At 49.1% G+C, this 13,805-nt stretch overlaps 1 protein-coding gene across 1 annotated transcript in view; it reads left to right on the top strand.

The window, feature by feature from the left end:
- LOC126227562 (uncharacterized) overlaps nucleotides 1-5,610 on the top strand; it is a 140,029-nt gene extending 134,419 nt beyond the window's left edge. Inside the window, exon 3 of the mRNA XM_049942238.1 lies at nucleotides 5,319-5,610. Within this exon, the coding sequence (XP_049798195.1) occupies nucleotides 5,319-5,610 (292 nt within the window). The remainder of the gene's footprint in view (nucleotides 1-5,318) is intronic.
- The last annotated feature ends 8,195 nt before the right edge of the window (nucleotides 5,611-13,805 follow it).

Here is a 13,805-nt window from a genome sequence, read left to right as displayed (position 1 = left end):
CCAATCAATTTCTTTTTGTACGAGGGAAAATAGAGGGCATAATAGTATATCTTTTGGGTTTTTCGCTTGTTTTTTCTTTAAAAGGCAAACATGGAGAAGTTACGAAATACATGGGATGAATATACACACATGTTCAGAAAAAGCAGAACACCTCGAACGACTAGGGATTGGACGTTCATATTCACAGGGCACGTACATTAGTACGTTCTGCAGAAATGATTAGCATATGAGTCAGCTCGCCTCAGCATGCGCTCTATTGTCAAGCTGGCAAAGTTTCTACCACGGACCCTGATAACTTGACCCGTGTGTGATGGCATCGAGGCGTATAAGGCGCGAATGGCATGCTGTGGTTTAGCCATCCATGCTGGCCTCACCTGGTTTCAAAGTTCATCTGTGTTGGTAGCCCTGGATCACAGAGCTGCACCCGTATCTTCACTATATCCCACGCATTTTCGACTGGCAACAAGTCTGGTGATCCAGCGGGCCAGGGCAAAAGGCTGACATCCTGTGACACCAAGAAGGCACGTGTTCGTGCAGCAACATGTGGTCAAGCACTGTCTTGCTGAAAAATAGCATCTGGGGTGCTGTGGAGAAAGTGTACACTACGGGTCCCAAAATGTCATTCAAATAGGTACATTGGTCACAGTGCCCTGGACACGCACCAACTATGATGTTTGCTTATACCCAAAAGCACCCCACACGATAAGGCGTTGAGTTGGCGCTGTATGTCTTGTGCGAATGCAGTCGCTCTGATGTCGCTCCCCCTCCGTACGCCGAACCAAGATGCGGCCATCATTTTCAGACAAACATATCCTGGATTCGTCCGGAAACACTGTCTGATGCCATTCCTGTATCCTCTGATGTCGTTCTATAGGCCATTGCCCTCTATCATGTTTCTGCACATTCGTCAGAGCTAGACGGAGAAGTAGACGATGCGCACGTAACCCATGCCGTAATAAACGGCGACGGACTGTCATCTTTGAAGCTGTACGATGTGTTCTATTGTTCCACTGACCCGCAATAACGGAGGAGGATGCAGATTTGTCCTTCAATGTCATTCGGATCTCTGGAGCTGGTCTGGGTGCTGTGTCCTGACCCTTGTCGTCGTGTTCTACTGCCTTCCGTGAAAAATTCTGCACACACCCGTTGCACTGCTGAAACACTAAATTCCACACGAGCAGCAATTTCCCGGATGGATGGATCACATTCTCTCATGTCAATAATGCGCCCTCTTTCAAATTCACTGATTTGACGGTACGGTTCGCGCATTCGTCTGCGAGTCATCCTGAAATCTGCTCGAGTGACACTGATACATTATCTTCGGTTTATAGTGACAACTAGAGCCGCAGGGACAGGTAGGTGGTATCGATACTGACCTTGAACCCGTGGGCCGACAGGATTCAACTGCTAATCACTTCTGCGAAACATACTAATGTACATGTCCTGCCACTATGAACGTCCTATCTCTAGTTATTCAAGGTGTTGTTTTTTTCTGAACATGAATGTAGCACGAATGAAGCTGGAAAAGAAGACAGAATTCTTTGGATGACAATCAGGGAAACGATTCAGTTCCAAGAAGTGCACAATAATGGACTGTGCGGCTGGTCCCGGCGGAGGTTCGAGTCCTCCCTCGGGCATGGGTGTGTGTGTTGGTCCTTAGGATAATTTAGGTTTAGTAGTGTGTAAGCTTAGGGACTGATGACCTCAGCAGTTAAGTCCCATAAGATTTCACACACATTTGAACATTTTTTTTTAACCAAGAAGTGCATTAGATGACAGACAAAGCCAAGCGGGGAAACAAAGCCTTGACGTAAATCCTGTTGTAGGAAACAATACGTTTTCCCAAGAACATTAAATAATGAACAGTGAACAATAATATACGATCAATGAAGCCTTCGATGAAGACCGGATTCAGTGCTGCGTTTACGAGGGTGTATTTACTATACGTGACTGGGATTTTAGTAAAGGCTAAATTAATATTTTGTCTCAGGATCACTCTCTAGAAAACTTTAAATCAATGATTCTATCACGAATTTTTGCATAACTGACTGCACTTTCTCCAAACGTGGAAAAAAAATGTGTCTAAGCACTATGGGACTTAACATCTGAGGCCATCAGTCACCTGGACTTGGAACTACGTAAACCTAACCAACCTAAGGACATCACACACATCCATCCCCGAGGCAGGATTCGAAACTGCGACAGTAGCAGCAGCGCGGTTCCGGACTGAAGCGCCTAGAACCGCTCGGCCACAGAGGCCGGCCTTCCGAACGAGGAAACCTGTTACTCATATATACACTACCTGATCAAAAATATCCGGACAGTTATTAGTGAACTATTACATGGCGTGTTTCCACCCTTTGTCTTTATGTAGTGCTCAACTCGACTGTGGACACTTTCTGTGTGGTGTCTCAACGTTTGTGGAAGAATGGTATTTTCTTCCCCAAGCCGAAAGCTCATAACACAGTGATACTGGAGGCTGGGGTCTGGGGCGAAGTTGACATTCTCACTCCAGAGGTTTCCCTGTACTATTGCCTCACAGATGCTGCTTAATGGTGAGGTGCATTGTCATGCTGATACAGTCATAGTCTCCGAACTGTTCCTCTATTGTAAGCAGTGCATAATGCTTAATATTTGTTTACCTTCTCTCGCATTTGACGTTTCCTTAAGCGCGATAGAGTGGACCAGACTCTAACCACGAAAACCACCCCCATGCCCTAACAAAACCTCCTCCGCTGGCACACCACATGATGGCGAGCAACATTCTCCAGGCTTTGACCAACACAAACCTTTCCAACTGACTGCCACAGACTATAGCGGCAATAATCACTCCAAATCACTCGCCTGGTCGTGGTTTAGCTGCGGTTTTTCCTTCGCGTTTCCCTTTCAACACCAACAGTCGACTTGGGCAGCTATGACAGGTCCACGTTCGAAGTCACTGAGCTGTCGTGACCGATCCATTCGACTCTCACATCTTTTCTACTGGCAACACAATACTGCCAGCCTCCTTTTATACTCGTGAGTCTGCCTCTCGTGACATCTGGCGGTGAGTTCTGCATTACATAGTACTCATTTCAGTCAAATGTTTATAACCATTTATACTGCACCCATAACTTTTTCGTAAAAAAAATTACTTTTTACAAATTACAATTTCGTGTGTGATCCAATCCTCCAAAGCTATCAGGTGACCAAAGGCAGTATTTCCAAAATGGTGGACACCAGTATTTCTTTCGATAGTGTGCTATCAATGAATTCCTTATTAAAGAGGGAAAACATGCTACGTCATTCAACTCAGACTTCAAGGTGCCAATGGAGATGTCTGCTTGGGCACCAGCAGTGATAGGAGATGGGTGAAACACTTCAAAGATGAAAACACGGAAAGTATGTACACTGAAGGAAAAAAATGGAAAAACCAAAAAGTAATTAATGTGGAATAATGAAATTTCGCGAATACGTTTGTGGCAACTGCTGCTCATATTGCGCTGCAGGTGCAGTATGATGTGCCAGAGATACGGCGAACACGATGGTCTTCCCTCTCAGTAGTGCCACATGGCCATCCGGAGCCTGGTCTTCTTGCGACCGTACATTCTCGTCGCCATCGCTGCCAGAGGCTACATTCCTGCAAAGTCTTCCTGAATTAGCACAGAAGAGACGTCCAGCTTCTCATAGGTATTCGAAGTCGGTGAGGTGTTGATTATGGCGTCCTTGTCGCCTTAAAGGCATTCTTACTAACATCAACTCACCACGTCCAATTTCAACCGTAGTTCACGCTCACGACCATTACAGCGTGTATTAAAGCAAACCTGATTTGCATCCCCATGATTGCGCTACTAGCGTCACTCTTATGCTGACTGGCGTGAAATGTGAATAGACATCATCTTTCAGAGGTGGAGACACGCCTACCAAATTTACCTTATGTTGCACATCTCCTTATTGGTGTTGCGATTTTTTTCGTAAATTTGGATTAAGATGACGTACGAGGGCTATTCGGAAAGTGAGGAACGATTGGTTGCGAAATGGAAACCACTGTAAAAATCCAACGAGGCTTTTCACAGACTTTTGGGCAGTGTCTCTAGTATGCCCATCGATCGAATCAAGACGCTCTTTTCAGTTGTGAGCGCACTGTGAGCGAGTAAAGGTGCCTAGAACAACAATGCCTCCCACCAAGTATGATGGCCCACTCAGAGGCTTCGTTCGCCTTAATGAATGCAGCCCGCCTAACACAACTGCCACGCACTTCATGGCAATTCTCAGCCGCACTCTACAGGGGCAGTGAAGACGCTCCTGCAGCCTTTTCGATGGGAACTGTTCCATCACCCACAACACAGCCGTGATTGGCTCGTCGTAAGTATCATCTCTGTTCACATGAAACGCTGGATATGAAGACAACACATGGGTGCAAGCTACGCGCTATAGACCAGCATAGAGAATTATCGGAAAGCACACGTGGCTGCCTTCTATGACGATGTTGTTGGAAATTTGGTATAATGCTCCGACAAATGTCCAAGTCAGAGCGGCGACTATGTAGAGAAGAACCTGGAAGGTGTAGCTAAATGTGCAAAGAAAACAGTTTTGATTTTCACTGTGGTTTCCATTTCGTGACCAATTGTTCCTTACTTTTCCATTAATCCTCGTACTTGTTTTGTCTGAAACATAAAGACTAAAATTTTTAAGTGTTGTGCATTAATTTCAGAGTGGCCCTCGTAGTATTGTTCAGTGTGAAGTATGTTACAATACAATTGTCAGAAAAAATTAGAATATAGAAAAAAAATGGTTCAAATGGTTCTGAGCACTATGGGACTCAACTGCTGTGGTTATCAGTCCCCTAGAACTTAGAACTACTTAAACCTAACTAACCTAAGGACATCACACACATCCATGCCCGAGGCAGGATTCGAACCTGCGACCGTAGCAGTCGCACGGTTCCGGACTGCGCGCCTAGAACCGCGAGACCACCGCGGCCGGCTAGAATATAGAAACCTCCCTCTAGCAATAGATCAAAATTCTGAAACGATAAACTATTTCTAAGAACTGGATAGCTAGATACCAAAAGATTCATACAAATTGAGGATTTTTTGTGGAAGAGACGAAAAAATGACGCTCCATCTTTTGGTAATCAGAAGCCTTACTGTGGCGAGGACACTCCACTGAAGAGGTCGCTCGAAAAAGACAGGCGAGGAAAAGAAAAACGACGAGAAAAGTGGACTGACGGGAGTGGGAGGTGGCGAAGAGGGAAAAAAAGGAGAGAAAGAGAGCATCCTCGGTCGCTTTGAAGTGGATGGATGTAACGCCCTTGTAGCATTCAACGCGACTTGCAGATTTTTAACTTTATCTTTCATCTGCGCCTCCGTCGCGGCGCCTCGCGCCCCTCCGCCGGCAGCGTCGGACAAAGTTGCCAGTGATGACATTGCACTCAATTTCCGCAAAGTGGCACAGCCGGGCGCGGGCGCGGGCGCGGGCCCCGCTCTAGCGGCTAGGATTTTTTCGCCCTTTTTCGCTGCCGCCCCCGCCACCCCCACCAGGCCGCCGCCTCCTCTCTCCACTGTGCGGCAAGCGGCAGAACAGAGCGTTCCGTGTCAGCCGGGCTGCGGCGCAACAGGTGGCTCGTAAAGCAGATATCCGCATATAAAGCACGCCGGGATTTCGCCTGCCAGCCGCATTGAGTGACTGCTGAATACAGTGCTCCAGTTGTTGCGCCCGGCACTCCAGGCCGCGCGGAGGCGGGGTGGGTGGCGTGGGGTAGCGCCAGACAAAGTGGGCGCGATATCCGGCCACAGAATGGGCCGGCGTTTCCCGCAACGAGCAAGGCGCCGTTAAACGGTGAGCAGCCTGCAGGCGCCCGCGTGCTCCAGGGCTGCCAACAAAGGGGCACTATACCCTAAGTTGCCGCCAGTCCGCTTGTATTTGTTCTACGAAATAGCGTCCAGTTCTTCATCGGAAGGCTTCAGATGACACATTTTGAGCCAAGCAGGGGACTATCCACTACGTATCCCGACATGGGCCGTATCCTATATACACTCCTGGAAATGGAAAAAAGAACACATTGACACCGGTGTGTCAGACCCACCATACTTGCTCCGGACACTGCGAGAGGGCTGTACAAGCAATGATCACACGCACGGCACAGCGGACACACCAGGAACCGCGGTGTTGGCCGTCGAATGGCGCTAGCTGCGCAGCATTTGTGCACCGCCGTCAGTGTCAGCCAGTTTGCCGTGGCATACGGAGCTCCATCGCAGTCTTTAACACTGGTAGCATGCCGCGACAGCGTGGACGTGAACCGTATATGCAGTTGACGGACTTTGAGCGAGGGCGTATAGTGGGCATGCGGGAGGCCGGGTGGACGTACCGCCGAATTGCTCAACACGTGGGGCGTGAGGTCTCCACAGTACATCGATGTTGTCGCCAGTGGTCGGCGGAAGGTGCACGTGCCCGTCGACCTGGGACCGGACCGCAGCGACGCACGGATGCACGCCAAGACCGTAGGATCCTACGCAGTGCCGTAGGGGACCGCACCGCCACTTCCCAGCAAATTAGGGACACTGTTGCTCCTGGGGTATCGGCGAGGACCATTCGCAACCGTCTCCATGAAGCTGGGCTACGGTCCCGCACACCGTTAGGCCGTCTTCCGCTCACGCCCCAACATCGTGCAGCCCGCCTCCAGTGGTGTCGCGACAGGCGTGAATGGAGGGACGAATGGAGACGTGTCGTCTTCAGCGATGAGAGTCGCTTCTGCCTTGGTGCCAATGATGGTCGTATGCGTGTTTGGCGCCGTGCAGGTGAGCGCCACAATCAGGACTGCATACGACCGAGGCACACAGGACCGACACCCGGCATCATGGTGTGGGGAGCGATCTCCTACACTGGCCGTACACCACTGGTGATCGTCGAGGGGACACTGAATAGTGCACGGTACATCCAAACCGTCATCGAAGCCATCGTTCTACCATTCCTAGACCGGCAAGGGAACTTGCTGTTCCAACAGGACAATGCACGTCCGCATGTATCCCGTGGCACCCAACGTGCTCTAGAAGGTGTAAGTCAACTACCCTGGCCAGCAAGATCTCCGGATCTGTCCCCCATTGAGCATGTTTGGGACTGGATGAAGCGTCGTCTCACGCGGTCTGCACGTCCAGCACGAACGCTGGTCCAACTGAGGCGCCAGGTGGAAATGGCATGGCAAGCCGTTCCACAGGACTACATCCAGCATCTCTACGATCGTCTCCATGGGAGAGTAGCAGCCTGCATTGCTGCGAAAGGTGGATATACACTGTACTAGTGCCGACATTGTGCATGCTCCGTTGCCTGTGTCTATGTGCCTGTGGTTCTGTCAGTGTGATCATGTGATGTATCTGACCCCAGGAATGTGTCAATAAAGTTTGCCCTTCCTGGGACAATGAATTCACGGTGTTCTTATTTCAATTTCCAGGAGTGTATGTCAGTAGCACGGGTAAAAGGGCAGAGACCACCTATGACAGCAGCTCACCAGATGATATCCTAGGGGAATGACTCTAGTTGAAAATATAGCAAGCACTGCTAGGCAGGCTTTAGGAGATAAAACAGTTTATGACTTTGATACCTTAAATCTCTTAGCTAATGCCGTCTTAAAAAGAACAAGGCGTCAACTATAGCCAACAGGCACCACAGTAGAGCTGAGTAGGGGCTGTATACGATCCTAGGGAATGTGGACGAAGCACAATAGCTCTACGAGCTCATGGCGCTGTGAGGGAGGGATTGAAGGAAAGTGATCACAGGCGTCCCCAATAACAGTGAAAAGAATGAAGTCTCTCATCCGTCACCATACTGAGTGGCGGCAGGAAAATACACACTCCAACAAAAGTTTGGAATATGATAAATTTTACCACAACGACTTGTTATAGCACACTCACTGAGGTTTGTACGGCCCCTCCTGCCGGAGGTTCGAGTCCTCCCTCGGGCATGTGTGTGTGTGTGTGTGTTGTTCTTAGCATAAGTTAGTTTAAGTAGTGTGTAAGTCTGGGGACCGATGACCTTAACAGTTTGGTCCCTTAGGAATTCACGCACATTTGAGGTTTGTACAACACCTTACTAACAAAATAAACATAGTTCCTTGTGAAAACAAGAATGATTTAGGTTAGTTACAAAAAAAATTATCGCAAAACGAAGCAGGGTCTCTCCTAAGTGTACATCATGAGAACAAAAAAAGGTAAAATCTATTTCTCATGAACATCATTAGTCTTTAGTAGTGGGTAATCCTCCACGCACACGAGAGAGTTTTTTCTCTCTGTGAGGCATACTCTGGATTAGACCATCAAGTTTATCTTGGAGTATGAGGTCCAGTCCTCAATGGCACCTTCAGTGAGATCCTGAAGACTGTAAGGTGGATTCGAACGCTGTACAACGGACATCTTCAACAGGTCCCATGCTTGCTCAGTTTCATTCATGTCTGGACTCTATGCTCGCCAATGCACTCGGTCGATGTTGCATCTTTGAAGATACCGCGATACTGCCAGAGTACGCTGCTGTCTTGCATTGTCATCGACTGGGATGAAGTTGTCGCCAACTTCACGACTGTAGGGCCCTACAATCGTGTGTACGAGGTATCAGGAACCAGTCAAATTGCCGTAGATGGAAAATAGAGGGACCAAATGTCCCATCATTATTGCCGCCCAAAACATTACACTTTCACCTGCAAACGGATGACTTACTGAACCTGTCGGCGTTTCCTGTGTCGTTTAGCGCTTCTCCATACCCTAACACGTCTAGTGTCCGGTCGCAAACCGATCCTGGTCTCATCAGCGCACACGAGATAACTGAATTCTGCAATGGTCCAATGCTGTTTTGCAAGATCCCAGATCTGTTGATTGTGTCGGTTTCATTGGTTCTATGGAAATTTTCTCATCGGTCTTCTGGAATGAAGATCACCCTGATGCGAATTCTACGCATTACTTGGTCTGAGATACGAGCGTCTGTTGGCCAGGAGAAGTCATTTCCAATATTTCTGGCAGTTGACGCTAGGCGCCTGCGAGCCGACAGTTGGAGGAAACGATTCTGCATTGGTGTTGTCATACGAGGTCGACAACTATGAGATCTATCATTCACATTTCCCGTCTCTCTGCAGTTTCTCCACACCTTAGACACATCGGTCTGAGTGACACGTAACCGATCGGTAACAGCTTGCTGTGTGTGACCCGCTGAAAGTAAAGCCACTATCCGGACTCTGTCATTGTGTTGTACGCATATACATGGCATGTAACTGCAGTGATGAATACAAATTGAATGAAGCTGTTGTTGAGACTGGACTGCTCGCGGTGTGCCGGCGTGGCAGAGGTACGTTTACATGACTGGGAAACTGTCACAAAGCACACCAGTGGTAAACAGCATCCAGTATAGGGGCTCTAAGTGGATAATGCATGAAGTGCCTAGTGCCATGACATCTCTGTTATCATAGACTACATTTTACGATTGTATTCCAGACATTTGTTGAGCAGTGTATTACTGCGCCCGACGTGGCGACCGAGCTCGTACGAAAGGGAGGAACTAGTTACATTTTGATTTCGATAGTACTCAAGTGTATGTGCGTCCATCTCATTGTAAATGGAAGTGAGCGTTTGGCGTCATTGGCCGGGAGATCCGTTGCGGGCAGGTCCTGCCGCCTTGATGCAGGTCTTTTACATTCGACGCCACATTGGTCGACCTGCTCGCCGGACTGGGGATGAAATGATGATGAAAACGACACGACACCCAGTCCCTGAGTGGAGAAAATCCCCGATCCAGTCGGGAATCGAACCCGGGCCCATAGGACGGCAATCCGTCACGCTGACCACTCAGCTATCTGGGCGGACGTCCGTCTCGTTATACAATGAAGACAATTAGGGATCGCACGTAATCTTAGTAGAAATATTGAAATATTGGTATTAGCGTTATTAAAAGCAATGTAACTTCCAGCAGAGTAGCCTTTTCTATAAAAAAAAAAAAAAAGAGTCGTGACGGCCCGTTTCGAAACGATCCATTTCTGCTTGTGTGTTTTCCGTTCGCTGCCGCGCGGTGTGGCTAGATGGCGCTACGGGGCCAGGAGGTGAGCTAAGCGAAGGAGAACGGGCGTAGAACCCGGTATGTTGTCTTCGACGGCGAGTGTTCATCGGAGACAGGGATAAGATGAGGAGTGCCGCAGGGAAGCTCGACAGGACCGTTGTTATTTTCTGTACACATGAATGACCCGGCAGACAGGATGGGCAGCAATATGCGGTTGTTCGCTGATGATGGTGTGGTGTCCAGGAAGGTGTCGAAGATAACAGTCTGTAGGATGATACAAGATGACCTAGACAAAATTTCTAGTTGGTATGATGACTGCAACAGCCTGTAAAGGAGTTTTGCTATTTGGGGAGCAAAATAACTGATGATGCTCGAAGTAGAGAGGATATAAAATGTAGACTGGCAATGGCAAGGAAAGCGTTTCTGAAGAAGAGAAATTTGTTAACATCGAGTATAAATTTAAGTGTCAGGAAGTCGTTTCTGAAAGTATTTGTATGGAGTGTAGCCATGTATGGAAGTGAAACATGGACGATAAATACACTCCTGGAAATTGAAATAAGAACACCGTGAATTCATTGTCCCAGGAAGGGGAAACTTTATTGACACATTCCTGGGGTCAGGTACATCACATGATCACACTGACAGAACCACAGGCACATAGACACAGGCAACAGAGCATGCACAATGTCGGCACTAGTACAGTGTATATCCACCTTTCGCAGCAATGCAGGCTGCTATTCTCCCATGGAGACGATCGTAGAGATGCTGGATGTAGTCCTGTGGAACGGCTTGCCATGCCATTTCCACCTGGCGCCTCAGTTGGACCAGCGTTCGTGCTGGACGTGCAGACCGCGTGAGACGACGCTTCATCCAGTCCCAAACATGCTCAATGGGGGACAGATCCGGAGATCTTGCTGGCCAGGGTAGTTGACTTACACCTTCTAGAGCACGTTGGGTGCCACGGGATACATGCGGACGTGCATTGTCCTGTTGGAACAGCAAGTTCCCTTGCCGGTCTAGGAATGGTAGAACGATGGGTTCGATGACGGTTTGGATGTACCGTGCACTATTCAGTGTCCCCTCGACGATCACCAGTGGTGTACGGCCAGTGTAGGAGATCGCTCCCCACACCATGATGCCGGGTGTTGGCCCTGTGTGCCTCGGTCGTATGCAGTCCTGATTGTGGCGCTCACCTGCACGGCGCCAAACACGCATACGACCATCATTGGCACCAAGGCAGAAGCGACTCTCATCGCTGAAGACGACACGTCTCCATTCCTCCCTCCATTCACGCCTGTCGCGACACCACTGGAGGCGGGCTGCACGATGTTGGGGCGTGAGCGGAAGACGGCCTAACGGTGTGCGGGACCGTAGCCCAGCTTCATGGAGACGGTTGCGAATGGTCCTCGCCGATACCCCAGGAGCAACAGTGTCCCTAATTTGCTGGGAAGTGGCGGTGCGGTCCCCTACGGCACTGCGTAGGATCCTACGGTCTTGGCGTGCATCCGTGCGTCGCTGCGGTCCGGTCCCAGGTCGATGGGCACGTGCACCTTCCGCCGACCACTGGCGACAACATCGATGTACTGTGGAGACCTCACGCCCCACGTCTTGAGCAATTCGGCGGTACGTCCACCCGGCCTCCCGCATGCCCACTATACGCCCTCGCTCAAAGTCCGTCAACTGCACATACGGTTCACGTCCACGCTGTCGCGGCATGCTACCAGTGTTAAAGACTGCGATGGAGCTCCGTATGCCACGGCAAACTGGCTGACACTGACGGCGGCGGTGCACAAATGCTGCGCAGCTAGCGCCATTCGACGGCCAACACCGCGGTTCCTGGTGTGTCCGTTGTGCCGTGCGTGTGATCATTGCTTGTACAGCTCTCTCGCAGTGTCCGGAGCAAGTATGGTTGGTCTGACACACCGGTGTCAATGTGTTCTTTTTTCCATTTCCAGGAGTGTAGTTTGGACAAGAAGGGAATAGAAGCTTTTGAAATGTGGCGCACGGAAGAATGCTGAAGATTAGATGGGTAGATCACATAACTAATGAGGAAGTATTGAATATGATTGGGGAGAAGAGAAGTTTGTGGCACAACGTGAATAGAAGAAGGGATCGGTTGGTAGGACATGCCCTGAGGCATCAAGGGATCACCAATTAGGTATTGGAGGGCAGCATGGAGGGTAAAAATCGTAGAGGGAGACCAAGAGATGAATACACTAAGCAGATTCAGAAGGATGTGGGTTGCAGTAGGTACTGGGAGATGAAGAAGCTTGCACAGGATAGGGTAGCATGGAGAGTGCATCAAACCAGTCTCAGGACTGAAGACCACAACAACAACAACATGATGACTGCAGCTGTCGCCCAATGTAGAAAAATGTAAGTGAATGCGGATGAGCAGGAAAAACAAACCGTCATGTTCGCATACTCAGTCATGTCACTTAAATATCTGGGAGAAACGTCGCGAAGTGATATGAAATGGAACGAGCATGTGAAGATTGTGGTAGCGAAGGCAAATTGTCGACTTCGGTTTCCAATGGTTCAAATGGCTCTGAGCACTATGGGACTTAACTTCTGAGGTCATCCGCCCCCTAGAACTTAGAACTACTTAAACCTAACTAACCTAAGGACATCACACACATCCATGCCCGAGGCAGGATTCGAACCTGCGACCCTAGCGGTCGCGCGCTTCCAGACTGTAGCGCCTAGAACCGCTCGGCCATCCGGCCGGCGACTTCGGTTTGCTGGGAGAATTTTAGGACAGTGTGGTTCATTTGTAAAGGAGATCGCATGTACGACGCTAATGCGACCTATTCTTGAGCACTGGTCGAGTGTTTGGGATCCGCAACCGGTCGAATTGAAGGAAGACATCGAATCAACACAGAGGCGAGCTGCTAGATTTGTTACCGGTAGGTTCGATCAGCATGCAAGTGTTGTGGATATACTTGAGGAGATCAAGTGGGATCCCTGGAGGGAAGAAGACAATCATTTCGAAGAACAGTACTGAGAAAGTTTAGAGAATCGTCGTTTGAAGCTGACTGCAGAACGATCCTACTGCCGCCAAAATACATTTCGTGTAGGAGCCACGAAGATAATATATGAGAAATTTGGGCTCATACAGAGGCGTATAGATAGTCATTTTTCCCTCGCTTTATCTGCGAGTGGAACAGGAAAGAAAAAGATTAGTTGTAAGGGGTAACCTCCGCCACGCACCTTACAGTGACTTGAGGCACATGTATGTAGATATAGATGGAGATATAGGCGAGAGAGCCGAGCTTGGAAAGAACATTTACGAGGAAGTGTGCGTTACTGGGCGTGATGCAGGCCGGTGATAGGTCCGCGGGCTCTGGGTGCAGGCAGCATTTTGCAGCGGTCGCTGTCCTGTGGTCGTGCTGTATTTTGTTTGCACGTTGGCCGAAGGGCAGAACTGATTTTTGGTGCCTTCCGCTTGTCAGTGAAGCCATGTTTGTGGAGAACGAAGTTGATCTTCTCGATGTGAAGATATTACTGTTCCGAAGTCTGGATTCAAGCATTTCTGCATTTGTATTGCCAGCGTGGCTCATAGCTGGCTTGAGATTGTATTTTAAATGACTGCCTTTACCTGCTTTGGTCCGGCTGTGTGTAATGTGGCCTTGTTTAAGTTTGGATGTGAGCGATTTGTTTTAAATTCACGCATTCATTTCCACTGAAAATTCACGGAAATCTTGGTGTTTTCTAGTATTGCCCACGTGGACTGCTAAGTTTAAACTGTAGTCACGTCACTGGACGGTTCTTCCGCTGGGAGTATATGGCCG

The sequence above is a fragment of the Schistocerca nitens genome, chromosome 1, assembly GCF_023898315.1.
Source record: "Schistocerca nitens isolate TAMUIC-IGC-003100 chromosome 1, iqSchNite1.1, whole genome shotgun sequence".
Taxonomy (NCBI): Eukaryota; Metazoa; Arthropoda; class Insecta; order Orthoptera; family Acrididae; genus Schistocerca; species Schistocerca nitens.
The sequence above is the reverse complement of the archived record's forward strand: the minus strand, read 5'-3'. Positions and strand labels throughout refer to the sequence as shown.